Here is a 22,963-nt window from a genome sequence, read left to right as displayed (position 1 = left end):
CCATAGACAAGTTAATAAATGTTTACAATTTTTTCCAGGATAGTTTTACAATTCAACTCCTAAAATAGCATTCTAAATTCTGATTTAAAATAGAACATTATCAGACCATTTAATCAAAACTAAATATGTGCATTTTGTAAGATTATTCATTTAATTATGTGATTCAGGGGCTGTTTATTTAATTTTTAATATGCATTGAATTCCATTGAGATACTCACTTTTTCAAAGTAGGAAAAACACTTTGTAAAAAAACTTGCAAGAAATGAGTATTTTTGATAATTAATTTTTTGATTTCAGGATTTCTCCACTGTGTGGCGCCAAAGTACTATATTAAACAATTAAGGTGCCAAATTGATAATTTCTTTTGAGTTTTTGTGTTATTTATTTACTTGTCTTTTTGTCAAATATCCAAAATACCACATTATGAGAAGTCAAGTTGAGAACAATTGTCCCACTCTCTTCTATTAATATGTGTAATTTCAGTATGTTATGATGTATAACAAGCATTCTATTAATAAATTCTTAATATAAATAAATGGCAAATTAGGGGCAATAGATTTGTATAGCACTTCAAATGTTCAGGAACTGAGTACATTGGGGGGGGAGCCAGTGGTGGACCCAGTATGGTTGGAACGGGCCCGACGGTGTCCACATGGATGCACGCAGCACATGCATGCGTCTTAGCACCTCTGCGAGCCTCCGTAATGCTCCAGCTGCTCAGCGGAGTGTCACGCAGGCGCTGTACGCGCCATGCGCATGTGGGGAAGCGCAGGACACTTAAAAGACTGGTAAGGAGCTCGGGCAGGCAGGTCCTCCGGAGCACCCTACCAGAATGGTATCTGATGCTCCGGGCTGGGTCTGGTACGCCCGTACCGGGGCGTACCACCTGCAACCCACTACTGGGGGGACCCCAGCTATTTGATATCCAGTTGCAATTCTTGGATGATCATTTTCATTAGTGTTTGATCTGTGTGTTTTCATTAGTGTTTTAATGTTTTAATTATGAGGCATTATAACGGTTCTTTTATACTCATTTTATTGTGTACCACTCAAAATCTTTAAATAGGGTGATGCAAAAAGCATTCTAAATAATTAAATGACACAATCAAAATGCCATCCTTTGTGATTCTGTAGAATTTTAAGTTTCCACTTTAAGGTAGCCTTTCTACAACTTTTTTTTTAAATAAAGGAAAACAAACAGCAATTGTAGTGCAGAAATTCCCTCTTTACCTCCATTATGTTTAGATAATATATCAGTCAATGTTATTTTACTGCATGCTAAATAAATGTGGATGATAATCAGCATTGATCTCATGAATGGCTGCCATCTTTACTTTTTAATTGCTTTCCCTGGACACCTACTGAAAAGCAAGATAAAATATTTCAAATATTTAATTGTTTGCTTAAATTTGGTTGCAGCAGCAGTTTAAAGGCATATTGGGAATCGTGTATTCAGGATTTTTCTTCTGCATTCTGTCCTTCATGAACAATTGTCCAATGTGGCACAAATAGGAAAAGATACAATTAAATGTTATTTGTGGAAAAATGCCCTAAAAGCTTTTTTGAATTCCCCAAGCCTATGGTATTTATTTAATCACAATAGCAACAAATGTATATTCAATTTTAAAACTGTTATCTTCAGGCATCCACACAATCCATTTGAGCTTTTCACACTATTTATTGCACATATAAATGCTTGCAACGTGGAAGTTAAAGTGGAAGATAATTTGTTCATTGTATATAGATTTTACAATTGGATTACAGAAGGTGGCAGTACAAAACATTATTTAGTCTGTTATGTATAAACACTGTATGCTTTCTATCTCATAACAACATTCACAAGGGACTTACTTACAGAATTGCTTATTTATTATCGATTATCTTCACAGAACATGCTAACTTTGGTTAACAGAACAAGCTAGGTAACTTTCTCACAAATTAAAAGGAGGAAAATGGGAATAAATGAAATGAATGCTGTAGTGTCACATCCTAGACTTAGCCTTATAAGCTCAACATGTATAACTAGCAGAATCAGCCCATCCCCCTTCCTATGTGGAGAATCAGACTAGTCTTCCAGGAGATAAAACAAGACTTAAAAAAAAAAAGATTGTAAAAGGCTTTTGCTACATACTAAGTAAACAACTCTCACAAAGATTTGAGGAAGTATGCCTGAGAAGATGTATAACTGAGAATGTCCTGAGTCCTGCCAGCTGGCAGGGGAACTCTATTCTGAACACTGTGATTCATGGTTTAGTGCAATATGTAAATTTAACTAGTAGTTAGCAAGTGGTTAGGTATTCAGCAAGCCATGATTAAATTAGACAATGTAATGATAGCCAGTATTAGAACCAGTACAAAAATGCAACATTTTAAAAGAATGGTATGTGAAGGAATTATCAGGGTTTTGGGGGGAGGGGTTGTATCCTAGTGGGTGGTGGGAACAATTTATGACATTTTATCGAAAGAAGTAAAACTACAAATAATTCTTCCTCATTGGGTTGTGTCAAGATCAAAGGAAAAGTATGCAATTGTGTATGGGCAGAATGATGCACACACTTTGCCAAAAAGCTGTTTTTTACATATGCCCCTGCTTAGGACTTCTCTGAGTAAACACTTCCACAAAAATATCACACTCGGCTCTAAATCCTTGGCACATAATTTATACTACCAAGTTAGTGTCCCCACTAAGGTACTTCATTGCTTCATTGAATTAGGTAGTGCTCTCTCTCCACAGAAAGCCAATTAAAGGACGGGAAAGAGGAGTGGGGGGGGGGATTGGCCACTTGGCTGCTCCTGAGAAAAACTGGAAGGAATGGGCCTGGTACCTGGAGTATCCCAAGAGGCAAGATGATAGGAGGGAAGTCTCTGTAGCCTCACATAAGCAGTACAGAATTGTAGGGATCCCTTTTGTGCAGAAGGGCCCTTATCTGAGCCCTAACATTTTCACGAAGTAAAGGCCAGCCTCTGAACCTAGACAGTTTCCTTTCTCACCTTCCCAATCTGTCCAACTATGCCACCTTTGTCAGTGGGCTTTCTCTGCACTTAAGCAGGTGTTTTATTGTGGTGCTTTCTAGCTTGGGGGGAGGGGGGTAGCAGACATTTCATTATCCATCAAGTGACTATAGGGTTTTTTTTCCTGTAAGTTGCACTGATGACATTACCTAGTTCGGTAATGAAATGTCTGCAAATAAACAGCCAAGCTCCACCACTCAATCCTGAACTACAAATACTATGTTCTGTTGGAGATGTTTTACTGACAGCACAGTCCCCAATTTAACATGTTGGTATGTTTCTAGCAAATGAGACTTTTCAGTTTTTCAGGTATTCTATCAGTTGTTAATAACTGGTTTTGATGGTTATAATTAATTGTTTTACAGTTGTTTGGAGCGTCTGTATTGATCGATGTTATTTGTTCTTTATTCTATCTGCATGTTATTCTTGTTTAATTGTATACCGACCTGGCAGCTTGCTAAACAATCTATGATTGGCACTTTCCTCGTTCCCATGCTTGAGCTGAGATTTCTGGAAACTTGAAAGCTCTTTCAGAAATGAAGATCAAGGACCAACGGACCTTAGATTGAATTTGACACCTCCAAATCTATGTAAGACGAGAGCAATGGGCTTTTTAAGCAGGCTGATTTTGGAAAGTGCTGTGTTTTTCTGCCAGGGGCATCCAATTCTGCTTCTACGATTTCAACATAGTGGGAGGCCCGATGGTATTCTTGCCCCACAACTTGATTTCACTCGCTTCTCCGGGCGATGGATGCAAACCGGCCCCACCTCCCCACATATACACACACACACATACCCCGAGCCTGCAAACCTAACGCCACCCCCACTGCGGAGAGGCCAGAGTGGACCGCAAGTCCCGCCTAAGCGGCTGTTTGAATGGCCAGGGGAAGTGCCGCTCAGCCCAGGCCCCTCGCCGCCTGTCCCGCTGAGCGAGGGGATGGTGCTGCCGAAGCCTTTAGCGCAGAGCGGGCTGCCCGGGAGAGGCGCAGAGATCTTGAGGAGTGGGGCGCGGCGGCCCCGTCAGTGGAGTCATTGAAAAGCCGGAAACTTCATGACGACGTCCGCAGGTGTGCCTTAAGTCCGGGGGGTTGGGGGGAGTGTGCGGGACGGATAATGACCCTCGCTTTTTTCCTCTTCGGGGAGAGACACTGAGCGAGCTGAGACGGCGCGACGAGGAGCCATAAGAGCAGGGAAAGCAGGAGCCGTCTTTCCCCTAGTCCTGCCTCTTCTTTTCCCTTTTCCTTCTTTGGCTCAGCAAAAAGAAAAAAAGAAAAAAGGGAGGGGGGTATCAGTTGAGGAAGGATGGGTAGCAGTTGTAATCCCAGAGATGTCCAAAGTTGTTAACACTGCTAGTCACACCGTGCTTTTGAGTCACTCACAAAGTGACTTCTGCCCCAGGGCTTCCACTAAATAGAGTACTGTATCTGAAGGGATGAGAGATTATCAGATATATGAGTGTTTTTCTCCCTACATTTCTTTTTTTTTGTATCAAATCTTGTTAACAGATCTCTGAGAAGAAAAGGGATACTTCTTTCTTTCTTTCTTTCTTTCTTTCTTTCTTTCTTTCTTTCTTTCTTTCTTTCTTTTTTACACATCACAGGTAGGGCTTACTTATATGCCAAGTTATATATATATATATTTGGCATGGTTATAAATTCTGCAAGGTGTTCGTAACTGAATAAAAGGGAAATCAACATCTTAAATTTAATGCCATGAGATGTTGGGTTCAGATCTAAGTTCCAAGAAATGACGTTTTTACATTGCAGGAACCAAAAACATGAGGACTAGCTATCCTGAGGAAAAGGCACTCTGTGTATGTTCAGTGTTATAATTCCTCACCACCGTGCGAGAACTAAATTCTTCTGAGGCCGAGTTTGGCTTTAGACCCAGTGTTAGAAAAAAATACTATTCTGGAGTTTTATACTTTTTGAATTGCAAGTGGTTTTTTTCTCTCTCTCATCTATCATTATCCTACAAATAGGAGAAGAGTCAAGGGAAATGTGGCTTACATGGGAATATCTACTTACCAGGAATGGATAGAAGCTAAAAAATAATATCAACAATGACACTAACTGAATTGCATGAATTGAATTGAACTGGATTGAATGGTAATGCTAAATCAGGAAAGTTTTCTGATATCAGACTATTTTAACAATAGTATCAACAATATTACATTCTTTCTCCTTGCCACACATTGTCCTACAGAAATATAACAAGCATAGAATAGCCAGGATAGAAGCAAGCATAGAATTTACTGAGAATCTATGAGCTCCATTCAGAACTAATACACAATATAAATCCATGGGCTAAGAATTCATAGTTCTCAAGGTGTGCCTTTTATATCTGGCTGTGAATAACTGGGAGTATTTTTTTCTTTTTTCTTTTTTTTAAAAAAGTCCTTTGCCCTTGAGGCCTACCCACTCTTGCTCCATATCCTGAAAACCACTTTGAAATTCTTTTGCTCTTCATTCTGGCCAGGCTCCCAGAATGCTAAATTGTTTTTGAGCTGGAAATACAGTCAGTAATCTTTTCCCTTGTGATAAGTGGAAAAGCCTTGGACTGCAAAAAATTTTAAAGAAGCTCACTATAGGAAATGAACAGCATGTTCCAGAAGGATCATTCTCTGAAATAGGCCTTTTTAATGAGCGTACAGTAGTGGAATGAGAAGGTTTCAATACAAATTTATAAAGTAACACATCTTGCCAGCATCTTGATGGATAAAAATATTGCAATAAAAATAGTAATGCTTTACAGTATATATTCTGATGATGAAGGAAACATGGCAATCCTAATACCATAGGCCTAATGTCCCTAAAAGTGACTGCAACGGTGTTTAAATGTGCCCAAGTACAAATAAATAATAATACATAATTACACAAATAATGGAATTAGATAATAGCCACCAATCAGTAATTGTATTGCAGCTTGTCAGCCTTCTCATGAGACAATGATTGGGTTTATGTAGGGTACAGTGAGAAACCATTACATCATTTGTTTGCTATTGCCTTAGCATTATATATGAAACTGTCAATTCTGGATAATAAAGAATGGCTTACATTTTCAACATTCATTAATGCAATGTATTAACCAGGTAGTTTTTTAAAATTTATTTATTTATTTATCAAATTTAGAAACTAACAATCTCTGGGAGAACTAACTTTATTCAATACACTACAACATAATATGATATTATTTGGGGTATAATAGAACAGCCAATATTTTTTACAGCAGAAATGTTTCTATGGAATACTGTATTTACTGATTTATTACAAGTACGGTATATCTTGTGCTTCATCCAACAGTTAAAAGTGGCTTAAATTGTTCTTTCCTTTACCTCTATATCAGGGGTAGTCAACCTTTTTATACCTACCACCCACTTTTGTATCTCTGTTAGCAGTAAAATTTTCTGACCGCCCACCGGTTCCACAGTAATGGTGATTTATAAAGTAGGGAAGTAACTTTACTTTATAAAATTTATAAAGCAGAGTTACAGCAAACGCCTACCGCCCACCATGAAAGCTGGAACGCCCACTAGTGGGCGGTAGGGACCAGGTTGACTACCACTGCTCTATATTATCCCAATATTAAACCTATAAACCAAATTAATGTGGGAGGTAATGGCTGGGTTTATAGGGTCTAAGCCATAATACGTAGGACATTTTGATTTGTTTGTTTGGTATGGCTTGGGCTTACCATATAGTGTAAACCTTGCTTTAGATCTGAATTTCCCAAGTTCAAGTAAATTATTCAGACCTGCAGATTCTCTCCTGTGATGGCTGTGCTGGACCTTTCAACATTTTCCTCCATTGGTAACTCTGCCTAGGGTTGCCTCACCTTCTGTAGTACTGGTTGAAAATGAACAACTCTATGCTTATATTTATTAATACCCCATAGGGCAGTGGTCCCCAACCCCCGGTCCGCGGACCGGTGCCGGGCCGTGGAGTACCTGGCACCGGGCCGCGCAGCGGCCGGGGGACATGAACAGCTGCCCAAAGGTCCGCGCGTGCGCTGGTGGAATCCCCGGGCGCTGCTGGTACCGCCGCCACCGCCGCCCCCTGCGAAACCCAAGAGCGGCTCTTCTCCTGCGAGGCGGCTGGCTGAACAGCTGCCACCGCCGCGCGCCTTCCTGCCTCAGCCGCTCCGTCGCTTCCAAGGAACGGCGTCAGCGGCGGCAGCTTTACTTCTGAGGCGCTGCACACTTCCCCAATAGTCGTCACAGCCCAGGTAAGAGAACGGGAACTTCCCGCCTGGCTTCCAGCCCGCACCAAAAGGGGGCCGTTGGGGTTTTTTGTGGAGCTCGGAAAGACGCGCGTCAGCTGTGCGCGTCCGCCTCCTCAGGGCCACTTTTGCCCAAGCGCCTGAGGCAGCCAACCCTGGTAAGCAGGTGGTGGTTAACTGGCGCCTTTGCTGCAGGTTTTTCTGGAAGGGGCCACTGCCGCTGTCCGGAGGTGACCTTGAGCTGCTCGCTCGCTCTATGCGGGGCTGGTGGGGCTGTGACGCTCGGAGGTGGCGCTTGTGGGAGTGAGAGGCGCGGGGACTGGCTTTCTCCGGACCGGCTTTCTCCGGGGGGGGGAGGCGAAGGACCAGGCTGCAGCGCAAAGGCTCCTGGGCCGTGCGCAAAGGCTCCAGGGAAGAGAGCCCCGCGTGCCCCTGCGCGCGCTCAGCGGGCCACGGTAAAATTATCAAAGGCTGACTGGTCCGCGGCGATAAAAAGGTTGGGGACCACTGCCATAGGGTATTAAATTTCACAAGTGTGATAAAATGCTTTTTTTCTACAAGTAAATAAAGTTTATTCCCATTTGGTAGGTAGCAGTTTAACTCCTTTTATTTAAAGAGATTAATTCCCATACTTTAACATCGCGAAACAGGATCTAATGTTTCACTGTTGAATATATTAACTGATATAAAGCACATGAAATAGTTTAAAATATCAGTGAAATCAACAGTGTCTTTTCAGATAAAGTTTATGCTGTACACTGAAGTGAATAAAAACTTGTTCTTTTTAAATTGCAAGAAACACCCACAAAGTTCAGGGAGGTTAGGTTTTGCCCAAAATACTTTCCCAACACATAAAGTAAACAAGCATAAAAAGGAAGAACTTTGTTTCTTTTCTCTATAGTCAATTATTTCCCTCTTTTACAGCATTTGTTACAAAAAGAAATCACCTCTTTAAAATGATGTGTTAGCTGCAAGTTTAGTTGTTATTTTTAAAAACTGGAAAGGAAGATTTTAATTTTAAGCGAAGATACAAATTTAATTCAAAATAAATTAAATAAGCCTCAATGGGATTGTGCTGTTACTTTATACTTTAAAATGAAAGAAATAAAAAAGCACAGGAGGGAAAATGTGTGTAGGTTCATTATGCTGAATCAGAACACAAGCAAGCCAAAGTGATGAACTCATTTATTTTTCCCTTGAGGAATCAAATAAGAGACGGGAAGTCATTGACTCATAAATAAGATCATTCATTCCACAAATGTAAACAGCATTTATTGTCCCAGCAAATATTTCTGTAGTCCTTTGCCTTCTGGAAAAATGTAAAGCAAATAATTTTTGGAAATTAAAACTAAAAAAAACTCTTTACAATAATGGAAATCAGAATGTTATATGAGCAATGCAATAGTTGTGATCTACACAGAAATTGAAAGTAACTGATAATTTTGTTATTTAACAATTGACATTTTTATATTTATATTACATTCTAAAAATAATTTAAAAATAATTAAAAGGAAAACAAAAATTGAGAAGAGAGAATTGATCATCTTTAAGTTGTATCAGCAAAATTAGTTTAGATTTTATTTTTAATCATCATGCACTATAACATTTCAGAGATTTTGCTATATTATTTGTGGTCAATTATTTGATTTAATATACAGTTTAAATATCTAAACATTAAAATTTATTATTTATAAAATATTAAAATATAAAATTATATATCATATATTAAAATAACTTATAGGTTTTAGCTTCTATGCTTTGTTTTAAATTATATAAAGTGTGCTTTAATATTGTGTGATTTGCCAGATAAAATAGAAATGCATTTTTTAAAAAATAATTAGTTGAACCGAAAACATAATGCTTTATGACATAATTCTTTACATTTCTAGTTAAATAAAACCCATTTATCTGGCTTGAACCGACTAAGTGTGTATGATTGCTGCCTTATATCTTTAACCTATTTCTTAACTTCTTAAGTTTCTGAGTCACTGAGATGTTCTATAAATTGTTCCTATAACAGATTTCTTAATTTTAAAAAAAGGAAAAATGATTTGCATTTAAACAGTATGGTGTATAATTAATCTTCATCCATGAATTGCTGTATTATTGTAATATAAATGAGTTCATGTTAACTTGACATTTTACAATAAGAATTGGGATTAATTTTTTCTTGATATCATGAATGTACAATTTGGCAAACATTGCACTCATCATAACTTTGTAGTATGCATAAAGACATAATCTTATGCTAAGTATTGAAGTAATAAAAACATACTTATTTGACAATTGAAATACTTTTAATTTGTACAATACATTCAAATGTATGTATATTAACAGTTAAAATCTTATTGAATATTTCCCTTTTTTTCAAAGCCTAAATATGGCAGACTTCCTAGAGCCAGAAAGGATAATAAACTGGAAGGAAAGATGCATGGTTATGGAATCTCAACTAATGAAGTTTCACCTTCAAGCCAGCAAAATTAGAGAACTGCTTGCAGAGAAGGTAAGTGTTAGAAAATCCAATGTAATTTGTTGTATAGTTCAGCAATATAGATTGCTTAATACTACCTATTCACTAATTACATTTCATAGCTACCTATTGACTAATTACAATAGATACCTTTTGCTTAATTAGCTTAATCTGGCAATGGTGATCACTAGACATGTATGTATGCTTTTATCCATCATAGGAAAACATACATGTCTAAAAATGCTTCTCTAGATCTATTTTCTATTTTCAATATTTATATGTCACCATACATTTGTACATGCAGTACATGTAAGGGTGGGTAAAAGAATCTAAGGTCATCCTCAATATAAAAATATGACCTTTCCTTATTTCAAAATAATCATTTTTGGAAGGCAAACAGATTGCCTTCTTCAATAAACACTCAGAATAGTGTTTGAACATGCTCCCCTGCACCCTTTTGAATAGCCAAATATTAATTAATTAATTGAGAGGTTTTATAGAAGTTACATATGTTGTTTATTAAATCAAGGAGTCTGGACATAAGGGTGGTGAGTCAGTGATCTTGAAAGCAAAGAGATTGATGAGTCATTGACCATTTGTACTACCTGTAGTATTTCCTTTCTGTGGAAACTGGATATTATGGAGATGGAATATATGGAAATGATAAATCTGACTCATCAGTTACATATATAGCAGGAACAAAGAACATCAGTGTATGTAAATACTATTTTTTAAGAAGACACATATAAAAATGCAGAGCACATTCTGGCACAACTGGTTATGCCTACATTTTCAGCTAGAGTTGGATTGGATTATTACATATATATCTAACTGGTTGCCCTAACAGGGCATGCTTAAAATACACGTTATATGTTTGCAAATAATCACTATATTTACTTTAAAGCAACTTTTTGTAGAGAAAAGGGCATGAATTTGCAATAACTGTCTTGAAAAAAATGCCTGAAAAATATGTTTTGCTGTAAGATTAGGTTCTAATATTAAATGAGGAAAGGTTATTCTTGTGAATAAACATATACATTAAGAAAAAAAAGAATGAAAGGAAGTAAGTAATAAAGCTGCAGGTCAAGCATTGAATGAAAGGAGAAAAAGTAGATATACCACATCTGTATTCTATATACAACACTTTGCTGAATTAACGTTGAATGTTATTCAATGTTGGTAATAGCATAGTATCCTTCAGACAGCATCCTTGTTTAGGGAGCAGGATATATATGTTAACAGAGCTCTATTCTCCAATGAAAGCAATACAGTTGTAGGGGTGGTGGTGCTACAGAATTGAGATAAGTGAGCAGCATCAATTTGTAATAAATGTGATTCTTTTGAAACAATAAACAGTTTCAAATAGTTTACCTATTCATGAACAGTGTGGTTGTTCATTAGGATTTGTTCAATATATCCTGTCCCATAGAAACAGTTTTATGTAGTCGTTTGAACTATAGTGGTGGATCTATTACTGTTCCGGTCTGATGGGATTTTGGGGGAGAATTACTGTTGTAACCAGGGGCCATAGAAAACCAGCAAAAGATTATAAAGAAAATAAAGCTGCCATATAGCTTCAAAAATAATCTAAATATTTATTACAAGAAAACTCATGATCTGTCTACATATAGATTACATTAAAAAAAAAAAAAAGATAAGCCGCCCGGAGTCCTCCGGGAGTGGGCGGCATACAAGACTAATAAACTACAACTACTACTACTACTACAAGCCTTTTCTTGGCTACTCATTAAAATGAATAAGCTGATTAAGGCTGTAAAAATGCATCTAAGTGAATCAAATCTAAATCAGACACAGGCTTTAGAATATGATTTTTTTTCTTAATTCAGGACAAACAGACATTAAAACCTTAATTAGAGTTTCCTCAAAATAAGCATACACATTAAAACAAAATCCTTATGATTTCTCTCTGCTGCCTTTTTTGTCATTTTTATCAATAATTTGCTATCTAATTTTTGCATAACTTTGTTTTCTTTGAAAGAAAGGTAATATTCTCCATTTATTCATTTACTTCATATATTTATGCTATCCAGGTTAATCTTATTAAGCAGCTTAATACGTATGTTTTCCTAAATTGTCAGAAATGGATCATGAACATCTGATAATCTGGAGAGGTATAAAAACTAAGTGAATGCCTTATGTCACAAGCACACTTTTCTTCTCTCTTTTTCCACTTGGCAAGTTATGTATTTTGCTTCATAGTTTTGACATGTGAGATGTTTAATAGTACATCAATGTGGCCCTGAGAATGGGACAAAGAAATATAAAATAATAGTAGGTCCTGGCAACTGGCTCTTTTTTTTTATTTTGTCATATCAGAGCATACTTTAAAAAATGAAATGCAAAGGAAAACATTTTTTAAATATCTAAGCAGAAGTTGTGACGTTTTAAATGGAAGAATTCAGGGTAGAATTTAGGAAATGGTTTTAGTATAACTTGTTCAGATTGTTCATGGAGTTCAAATCGCTTCATTTTATTAATGTTGAGTTTCATCCAACGTGTTACAGATAAATAGAAAATATTCTGCTTAAGGAAATGTCTGAATTGACATTTGGCACTTAACAATAGAAATATACATCACTTGTGTATTTTAATACTAAATATTTTTCAGTTCATCAACCACATACAATAATAAAATGGCAGCACCACCTTTTATGTTGTTGTATTGCTGACATAAGTAAATAATAATTTGGGTCTAGCTAGCCTAGGTGTTTTGAATTTTCAGCTTTCATCAACCAAGGGATTGGGGGATTTGGCTCCAAAATATCAGAGGCATCAGGTTGCTTAGTAGAGCTAAGTATTAGAACAAGTAACATGCAAGATTCTTTAGTGTTCAAATGTAAAGAAGCAATCCATGAGGGAATGCTCAAGAAGTTGAAACAAACAACAAACAATTTATAGTAAGAATTTTCTTTAGCAGTTTTATCTACTTTTGCTATATCATGCAAAATTAATAAATTCTAACATGAAGAAAAGTATAGTTTGTATAAGGAATCATAGACAATATTTATTTGTCAACCAAAGTTGAATAAGTTTTGACTTCCAGGGGAGGAAGGGAAAATTGAAGATGTCTCCACAAAAGCAGATCTGATGACTGAGGCAAAGATCAAGAACTGGTGAGGAAACCAGTTCTCCAGAATTTATCCAGATAAGGAGAGGATGGGAAACTTCAGGGCAGCCATATTCTGTGGTTTAAGCACCAGGAAATGAAGGAATCGGGTAGGCTGCTACGGGTTCGCTCGGGTTCGGGAGAACCTGTAGCTAATGTTATGGCAAGTTTGGAAAACCTCCATATCCCACCCCTGGCTGGCCCCACTCTTCTGTGCCCTTCGCTGCACAGAAGTCTCCATGCAGCCAGTTTTGGGCCATGCAGATGCTCAGGAAGGGGGAAAAATAGGCCTCCTGGAAGTTCCGGAAGACCGGAAAGGGCCCATTTCTGGCCTCCAGAGGACCTTTGGAGCCCGGGGGAGGCAGTGTTCACCCTCCCAGAGGCTCAAGGAAAGCCTCCAGACCCTGGGGAATGTGAAAACACACACACACACACAGACACACACACCACCATGGTGCAGGAGGCCGGCTAGGTCACGCCCACCATGGCCATGGCCATGCCCACCAACAACTGGGCAGAGAACCCATTGCTGAAATTTTTAAAGCCCATCCCTGGAAGGAATTAACCATTGCGCATGTGCGCATGTGCGAAGTGCGCATGTGCGAAGGAACATGGCTGCCGGGCTCTTCGCTCCGGCGTTCACACTGGAAAAATAGCCAAAAGAAGGAGAAATTGCTCCTAGAAATCGAGCGTGAGAGAGACCAGGGCGCGAGCGATTTCTCGGAGGGTCTGGTGTTGGCAGTGGACTGGAGAGATTTTGCTCTCCAAGGCTGCCTTTTACAAAAAACGCCGACGCCGCTCGGAGGTGCCCGGAAGACGCCGCGGCTCAGCTGATTAGTGAGGCGCTCAGAGACACCGCCCGGTTGCCGTTCGGAGGCTGAAGAGAGATCAGGGCAAGAGCGATCTTACGGAGAGTTTGGTGCTGGCAGCGGAGTGGAGAGATTTTGCTCCCCGAGGCTGCCTTTTGCGAAAGACGCTGACGCCGTTCGGGGACACCCGGAAGACGCCGCGGCCCAGCTGATTCAGAGCGGCCTTTAAAGACACCGCCCGGGTGCCGCTTGGAAGGCATCGCGACCCAACTCGGTTAGAGGCGTTGGATAACTATCGTTGGAGGTTCGTTGTGACCCGGCTGACCTGAGAGAGCCTTGACTCTCCTCCACTTGCTGGCTGAGAAAAATCTCTCCCCCCCCCCTTTATGCTACTTTCTTTCTCGTCTGTGTGTTTGGTTGCTGTGGACTTGCATTGGACTATTCATTGCCCCAGGGAGAAGGCGGTTAGCCTGGAACAGCACTGGGAGAGAATGGGAGGCTGTTTTCATCTGCTGCTACTGCATCCCCCTTCCTCTCCCCTCGGCTTGGCCTCCCCTGTTGGTGCATTCTCCCCCCCACTGGGCCGTTGCCATTGCCATTGCAGGGCCTTTTGCTGGGTGGGACTAGACTCCTCTTGGAATGCGGCTTTTGGACCTTTTGGAGTATATTTTCATCTGCTCTTTTATCCGTGACCCGTCAAAAGCGCGGACGACAAAAGCGCGATCGACAAAATCGCGCCTTTGACGTCATCACAGCGCGACGAAAAAGATCGAAAAATTCAAATAAAAATTAATAAAAATTAAATTAAAGCAAGCCGATTCACATAAAGGTAAGGGTTAGGGTTAGGGTTAGGGTTAGGGTAAGGGTAAGGGTTAGGGTTAGCTTTAGAGCGTTAGCGTTAGCGTTAGGGTTAGGATAAGGGTTAGCGTTACGTTTTTCGTTACTTTAACGGTTAGGTTTAGAGTTAGGTTTAGGGTTAGGTTAAGAGTTAGGGTTAGGGTTAGGTTTAGGGTTAGGTTTGGGGGGGTTAGGGGAAGGTTTTAGCTTTATTTTTACATTTTTTCGATCTTTTTCGTCGCGCTGTGATGACGTCACAGCGCGCTTTTGTCGAGCGCGATTTTGTCCTACGCGCTTTTGTGGTGGAACCCTTTTATCTACACTTTCATCTGCCACGGCCATTGTTGCCTGATGCCGCCTTGGACCTGCGGCCACAGATAGCGCCACTACTGGCCGAGCGGGGGTACTTACAGTACATAGAAGGCCCTCTCCTTGCCTTAACCATCTTGGACTTTTTTTGGACCTTCCCAGAACTATTCGCACTTTAAACCAATCAATTTTTTTGCGCAATTTATAATTTCTTTCTTTTCTTTCACCTTTTTCTTCTGTCTTTGTATGGGCTATGCTTGAGGTACGCTTGAGATGGATGAATGTCCCACTTTTTATGATCATATTGTTGTAATTTTGTGTTTTTTAACTTCTCACGTGGGGACTGTTTGGGGGAGTGTATGAGTATGCGTGATTCGGAGGACCTGCCGGGAGTTGCGGGGGCCACGGGGGTGGTTGAGGGGACCAGAGACACGGGAGAGGGTCGGGGTATTGCGGTCGTAACAGGGAGGGGCAGATACGGCGGGGACTTTAGGGCAGGCCATTACCGGGGAAGGAGGGTTCGCTACATTACAGAGATCCCTCCTTCCGGCCCTAGGAGTCCCACTCCAAGACCAGATGGCGCAAGTAGTCAGGACCCTGGTCTCAGGCTGTTGTCGCTAAATGCCAGGTCTGTTGTACATAAAGCTCCTCTCGTCCGGGACTTAATTTTAGACGAGAGGGCAGACCTGGCATGTATTACTGAAACCTGGCTGGGCCCAGAGGGAGGAGTCCCCCTTGTAGAGCTGTGCCCAGAAGGATTTCAGGTGCTGCATCAGCCGAGAGCCCAGGGAAGGGGTGGGGGTGTGGCCGCTGTTATCCGAGAGTCGTTAGTTCCTCGTAGGGTCCCTGCTCCGGAGATTGTCGGGTGTGAGTCTTTGCTGTTAAAGTTGGACCTCAAGGGTCAAGTGGGTCTGCTGCTAACGTACCTGCCTCCCAACAGCGTTGCAGCAGCCCTCCCCTCGCTCCTCGAGTCGGTAGCCGAGCTGGCAATTGAGTTCCCTAGGTTGATGGTCCTGGGGGACTTTAATTTGCCGTCGCTCGGTGAAAACTCTGATGGGGCGCAGGAGTTCATGGCTTCCATGACAGCCATGGGCTTGACCCAAGTAATTCGGGGCCCAACCCATTCAGCGGGACACATGCTTGACCTCGTATTTCTCTCGGAGCAGTGGATTTGTGATCTTGGTCTGAGGGGGAGTGACATCATACCCCTGTCGTGGTCAGACCACTGCCTACTGAGGCTCGACTTCCGGAGGCCAAACCCCCACTGTAGGGAGGAGGAACCGACCAGGTGGTTCCGCCCCAGGCGTCTTATGGAGCCAGTAAGGTTCCAGACAGAGCTTGGGGTTATTCCTGACTCTTTCGCCCACAATCCGGTGGAGACTCTGGCTGCTGCGTGGCACTCGGCAGCGTCGGAGGCCCTCGACCGGATTGCGCCACTGCGGCTCCTCCGAGGCGGCGGATCCCGGAGACCCCCTTGGTTCACCGAGGAACTCCGGGAGATGAAGCGCCGGAGGAGATGCCTAGAGCACCGTTGGAGGTCCGATAAGTCCGAATCGAACCGGGCAATGGTAACCACCTGCACCAGGGAATACACCAGGGCACTTAGGGCAGCAAAAAGATCGCACATAGCCACCCTGGTAGCATCCGCTGAGTCTCGCCCAGCCGCCCTGTTTAGGATAACCCGCTCCCTATTGAACAAAAGGGAGGCGGGGGAACCCTTGCAGGGCAGAGCTGAAGAATATGCCCAATTCTTAGCGGACAAAATTGCTCGGTTTCGGTCGGACTTGGACTCCACCCCCGCAGTTCCAGCCGAGGCGCAGGGGGACCAAGTAGAACAGCTCTGGGTTGAGTTTCAGGACGTTACCCCCGGGGATGTGGACAAGGCCATGAGAGCTGTAAGTACTTCCACCTGCGTTCTGGATCCGTGTCCCTCATGGCTGGTTACTAACTGCAGTGAGGTGACACGAGGCTGGATCCAGGCGGTTGTGACCGCCTCCCTTCGGGAGGGAAACTTCCCCGCCGCACTGAAAGCGGCGGTGGTGAGACCCCTCCTGAAGAAACCATCCTTGGATCCAGCTGTTCTTAATAGCTATCGTCCAGTCTCCAACCTTCCTTCCTGGGGAAGGTTGTTGAGAAGGTGGTGGCCTTCCAGCTCCAACGGTCCTTGGAGGAAGCAAACTACCTAGACCCCTTCCAGTCAGGCTTCAGGCCCGGTTACAGCACAGAAACCGCTTTGGTCGCATTGATGGATGATCTCTGGAGAGCCAGGGATGAAGGACGTTCCTCCATCCTGGTCCTCCTTGACCTCTCAGCGGCTTTCGATACCATCGACCATGGTATCCTTCTGCGACGACTGCGGGAGGTGGGAGTGGGAGGCACCGTGTTACGGTGGTTCTCCTCCTACCTCTCGGACAGGTCGCAGTCGGTGTTAGTGGGGGGGCAGAGATCGTCCCCTAGGCCCCTAAATTATGGGGTGCCTCAGGGTTCGGTCTTATCCCCCCTACTATTCAACATCTACATGAAACCGCTGGGAGAGATCATCCGCAGGCACGGGATTAGATACCATCAATATGCGGACGATACTCAATTGTATCTGTCCGCCCCGTGCCAACTCAATGAAGCGGTAGACGTGATGAGCCGGGGTCTTGAGGCCGTTATGGACTGGATGAGGGTGAACAAGCTTGTGCTCACCCCAGAAAAGACCGAGTGGCTGTTGTGTTTCCCTCCCAAAGATTTGGCTATTGTTCCACCACTCAGGCTGGGGGGTCAAATTTTATACCCCTCAGAGAGGGTTCGCAACTTGGGAGTCCTCCTGGATCCACAGCTGTCATTTGACCACCACTTAACGGCTGTGACCAGGGGGGCATTCGCCCAGGTTCGCCTGGTGCGCCAGTTGCGACCCTACCTGAATCGGGAGGCTCTCACAACAGTCACTCGGGCCCTTGTGACCTCTAGGCTGGAATACTGCAATGTGCTCTACATGGGGCTGCCCTTGAGGAGCATCCGGCGACTTCAGCTAGTGCAGAATGCAGCCGCGCGAGTGATTGCGGGTGCACCCCGATTCACCCGCATAACACCTATCCTCCGCGAGCTGCGCTGGCTACCTGTTGATCTCCGGATGCGCTTCAAGGTGCTATTAATCACCCATAAAGCCCTACATGGCAGTGGATCTGGATACTTGAGAGACCGCCTTCTGCCAATTACATCCCTACGACCGATAAGATCTCATAGATTAGGCCTCCTCCGTATTCCATCGGCCAGCCAGTGTCGGCTGGCAACTACAAGGAGGAGGGCCTTCTCAGCAGTAGCCCCGACCCTTTGGAACGAGCTCCCCGTGGAGATTCGTACCCTCTCCACCGTCCAGGCCTTCCGCATAGCCTTGAAGAACTGGCTCGCCCGTCAGGCCTGGGGATAGGATAGTTACCCCGCCCGAATGATGAGTGTATGTTGCTTGCTATTTTATTACATGTTTTGTCCTAATGTCTGTATTCCCCTTTCCCAGTTTTTGTGTGAGCCGCCCTGGGTCCCCTCAGGGAAAAGGGCGGCCTACAAATTCTAATAAAATTCTATAAAAAAATTCTAAAAAAATTTCTTATAACCACAATAGAGCCTTTCAAAGGACAGTAGGTTTGCAAACCTCACTTTCAGAAATTAACTATTAACTATTTTAAAGTTATCAAAGGTCTTCAGAAGGACAAGTTTGAAAAGTCACCAGGTGAGTTTAGCTTCAGCTGTGAACAAAAGAAAAAGTAATTACAAACTTTAAAAGTTACAGAAACTGTAAATTCAAGTATGGCAAAAAGCTAAATAAGATTTAGATCTAAGGAAATTACAAATGGATTAAGAATCCAGTTAAATTTGGAATATTAACATTTACTCTAAGGTTTTTGAAGTAATTATACATAAATAGCTTCTCATGGAAAACAGACTTAGTTTTCTTGGCTTTTAACAAATATAAGCAACTTTATGATTTTAGAAACATGAGGGGACTAGATTCTAAGTAGAAGGAAAAAAATACAAGGCCAACTTTTGGGGGGGGGGGGGGGCTGTTAGCTGGGATTTACAAAATAACCCAAAATGTTCTAACATTGGAAATATTAAATTATATCTTTGAAGAATGAAGCAAGAAATATTGTAGCTACAATATCAACTATAATGCCTGAGTAAAATATGTCCAAATGCTGTCAATGAGAGAATGACAGATGTTGTGCAAATTTTGTCTACCAAAAGTAGAAGTACAAATGACAGACCAAGAGAATGAGTTGGAAAATGACTTTTTATTGGATATACAAAAGAAACTGGCTGAAATGTTAAAAATTTAAAGGGAAATGCAAATGAAAAACCAAGAGAATGACCTGGAAAAAAATCTTATTGGAGCTACAAAAAGTTTGTTGAACCCTTGAAAAATTCTGAGCAATGGAATAAGGAAAAATTAAAACAAATCAAATACTATGATAGTATTTGAATGACCTAAACTAAAAATCTGTTAGAAGTATATTAAGAAGAAATTTAAAATTGCTTCATTTGATCAAGGTTAAAATAAGACTTATTTTCAAAGTTCTGGCAACCTTTTACACAATTTTTGCTGAAAAATTGAAAAATTATTGTTTTATGGATTTTCTTATAATAATGGATGGGATATGAATTGAAAAGATATCTCTTTGTAACCTTACAGCCAGTAAATTTGTCTATACTTGTTGTAATGAAGATTGGAAGTCATGTCTGTTTTATAAAATATTATTTCTCTCTTTTTATTTTTTCCTGCACTTTTTATTCTTTCTTTTTTTTAAAAAAAATTAGTTTGTGTTAGTTATTTACAATTTCTATCAAAATCCTTAATAAAAAGTTATATACAAAGTTGAATAGGATTTTAGATGTTCCCCAAAGAGGATTAATAGTAGAATAAATGCATAGGAAGAGAATAATCTCTAGCAATGCTTTTAGTTTTAAATGGTGGCCTCATCGGAAAGGCATAAATTGTATAGCTTCTGACACCTACCCAGTATGCAGGTAGCTCTCATTTAGTGACTTCCCTGTTCCCTGTAGTTACAATGGAGATGAAAAAGTAAATCTACAAGCAATCCTTGCATTTATGTATGTAAAGCAAAGGAAAGTTGAAGTAAGATTTAAAAAGCACAGTCACAATTTCACCTAGCAATCACTTTGCTTAATAACCAAGTTGCCAGTCAAAATTATAGCCACTAAATGAACCTACCCATATATTACTGGCCATACCCTAATAGCTGGGTTATTATAAATCTAAAGAAGAAGCCATAATTTCTTTTAGTATATTGGAATGGAATGGATTTTGTAAAGCTAAAGATTATATGATTCTTTTGTTTTACATTGTATAATGCTTGTATGAATTAAGATAAATTAGAAAGCAGAAAGGATGGCCTTTAGAAATAATTCTTTTAATAACAGTCTTCAGGGATGAAAATAGCTTGCATATGTGACTTTCATGAACTTTGTTTTTAAACTGCCAGTAATATTAATGTATATCAGCTGGGTTGGATATGTTAAGTTTATTTCTCAGTTGATTTTTGTATAATTTTGTTTAATTGTTTTAGAATAAGATTTACTTTGATGACTTACGAGCTAAATAACAAATATGGATGCAATCAAAAATCAAGAATCTCAGCATTCCTTCTCCCTCAAACTTACTCTCCATATTTTCTTGCAGTTTATTTTAGTTAGCATCAGGTTATCTTTTTCCATTGAGAACAATTTGGCACTGAAGGAGAACAATATCACTTATTCACCATATGGAAACTGGCAAAGTGATGGGTTAAAATGATATTTCTGTCTTTTAAAAGAGAAGACTCAAAATGGCAGAAGAAAGGCACCTTTTCTAAGGCAGGGTTTGGAAGACAAGTGAGAGAATGGACATGTTTATACTATATTGCTAACTATAGGAAAGAACTTAGGTCTAAATTTAGAGGAAAATGTTTGCTTAATAAATTATAATTAGCGGGTGTTTTGGAATAGTTGAACTTTGGCATATTTTCCTCTGCTTTTTAGAAATCTGTTTTGCGTGTTTAATACTGTACATGCATTGTCCATAAACATAAATAGCTGAACCCACTTATGTTCTGCTACTTTAGCTGCTAATGATCAAGTCTGTGCACAACACGTACGTCACATCCTGGCTGTCTCTAACTAATTATATTTCATAAGTCTTTAAACCAATTTAAGGCCACGTTATAAAAATATGCTATTGGCCATTTCTTCAAATTTTAGTCAATCTTAAGTCCTCTGCAAGACTTCTAAATTACTGCCCACTTGACTGCCCTTGCTCAGTTAGGCAAGGAAGTTTATCGGTTCAATTCTTTTGGGTCATAAATGATTGATAATAGTCATATGCTTGGTATTTTCTATTGTAATTTTTGTATTGTGATTAGGGACATTATTGCAAAGCTTAGGAAAGCAAATTGGCAAGAATTGTTATAGATCAAGAGTGTCCAACTGGCGGCTCACGGGCCAGATGCGTAACACGCACCCCAGGTCAGCGAAGGGGAAAATGTTGTGATACATCATGCGACCGCAATGTGATGCAGCAAGTTTGACACCTGTGTTATACATCATAATAATTAAATATAAAAAATATTTCCTTGCCCAAGAACATTTTGGCTGATTTTATAATATTCTACTACTTTCCAGTCAAGGAAAAATATACAAAATAAAGCTGTGCAGTGCTTCAGATTGATTGCAAAAAGGTGTTTTGGAGCATATGGAAGCATGAATATAGCTCCTGTCTGGAACTCTTTAAAGCAGTTGTGTCTTTTCCCAGGATTACATAGCAGGTGCAGAGAGTAAAACATATAGTCCTTGGACAAAATGCAGACACCTTGCAGACAGATGCTACATTTGCAATCCCACATGCTCTGAAGCACATTTTCCAAATATTTCTGAATCATAGCATAGCCCTATATGAAAATACTCTTAATAACTCATTGGCTCAATTCAAATATAATACTGATAATTGATTTAGTGCAGTGGGCAATAAAGAGGATAACCTCTCAGTGTTTGATTTGTTTTCACAGAATCCCATATTATAACTATTGTAACAGGCGTGGAGTAGTGTAAAATAGAAATAGAAAAGATCCTCAAGTTACAAATGTAATGGAGCCTGCCAATTACTTTCACAATCCAAGGATTTGTAGGAGTGAATCATGTAACTTAAACATGATCACTCCCTACTTTCGTCCATGCATTGCTAATTAATGCGCAGTTTTTGGGTGTATGAGGTGTCTCAGAGTGGGGAAGGCCATGGAGAGCCTAGTGCAGTGATAGCGAACCTTTTTTGGCTCACGTGCCATAAGCGGGGAGAGCGCGGGCAAACTGCACCCATAATGTAATGTGCGACACACACCCCAGCATGCATGCGCACATGACAGGCGCGACCCCCCCCCCATTTTTTGCATGGTTTTTTCGCCTTCCCCAAGTTCCAGAGGCTTTATAGGAGCCTGGGGAGGGCGAAAACAGCCTTTCACACACACACACACCCCAGGAGGCCCTCCAGAGGCTTCAGGAGCTTCCCTGAAGCCTCCGGAACGCAAAAAACCAGCCCTACGGGCAAACCAGAAACTGACTTCTGATTTCTTCGTAGGGCTGGTTTAAGCCCTCCAGAGCCTTCAGGGGCCTTCGGAGGCTTCCCTGAAGACTCCGGAGGACTAAAAACGACACTACGAGCAAACCGGAAATTGGTTTATAATAATATAATATATTTTATAATAATATTTTAAAGATAACCATTCTGTCATAAAGCATGGTTTATAAACCATAATGTCTATGTGAAATGAACCTAAAGAATTTACTTTTGATTCATTTCTGCTTATTACGGTAACTAAAATTATGGAATTACATATCATGCTTTTAAATCATTAAATTAATGATTAAAAGTGCACATGCAAAGCTTTTAAAAAGTTTTTTTTTACAGGCTCAAAAAAATCAATTTCCTATAATTTGTGATCTATTTCTTGACTACCTTTTCCTTTACTGTTGATGGTTGATCCTACAAGGCAAAAGCTATCTATAACTCTGTTATCATGATTATCAATTCTAAGGCTGGTTGTTGTACCTATTGTCTGATTTTTTTTTATATTTAATTTTAGTCCCATTTTTTCACTATGCACTTATTACTAGACCAGGGGTGTCAAATTCATGGCCCGCAAGCCGGAT

General features: G+C 40.7%; 1 protein-coding gene across 3 annotated transcripts in view; it reads left to right on the top strand.

The window, feature by feature from the left end:
• Nucleotides 1-3,924: 3,924 nt before the first annotated feature.
• PLEKHH2 (pleckstrin homology, MyTH4 and FERM domain containing H2) overlaps nt 3,925-22,963 on the top strand; it is a 66,478-nt gene continuing 47,439 nt past the window's right edge. For 2 of the 3 annotated variants that reach the window (XM_087717709.1, XM_014056848.2), the window contains exons 1-2: nt 3,925-4,079; nt 9,604-9,733. In XM_087717709.1, the coding sequence (XP_087573835.1) occupies nt 9,611-9,733 (123 nt within the window). In that variant the 5' untranslated portion in view covers nt 3,925-4,079; nt 9,604-9,610. Of the gene's footprint in view, nt 4,080-9,603; nt 9,734-22,963 lie in introns of those variants that run through there. The other variant, XM_014056850.2, reaches the window with a different exon arrangement.

This window comes from Thamnophis sirtalis, unplaced genomic scaffold (assembly GCF_051295495.1).
Source record: "Thamnophis sirtalis isolate CommonGarterSnake01/CBP01778 unplaced genomic scaffold, rThaSir2_p1.2 scaffold_6, whole genome shotgun sequence".
Lineage (NCBI taxonomy): Eukaryota > Metazoa > Chordata > Lepidosauria > Squamata > Natricidae > Thamnophis > Thamnophis sirtalis.
This window is presented reverse-complemented; position numbering and strand designations above follow the sequence as displayed.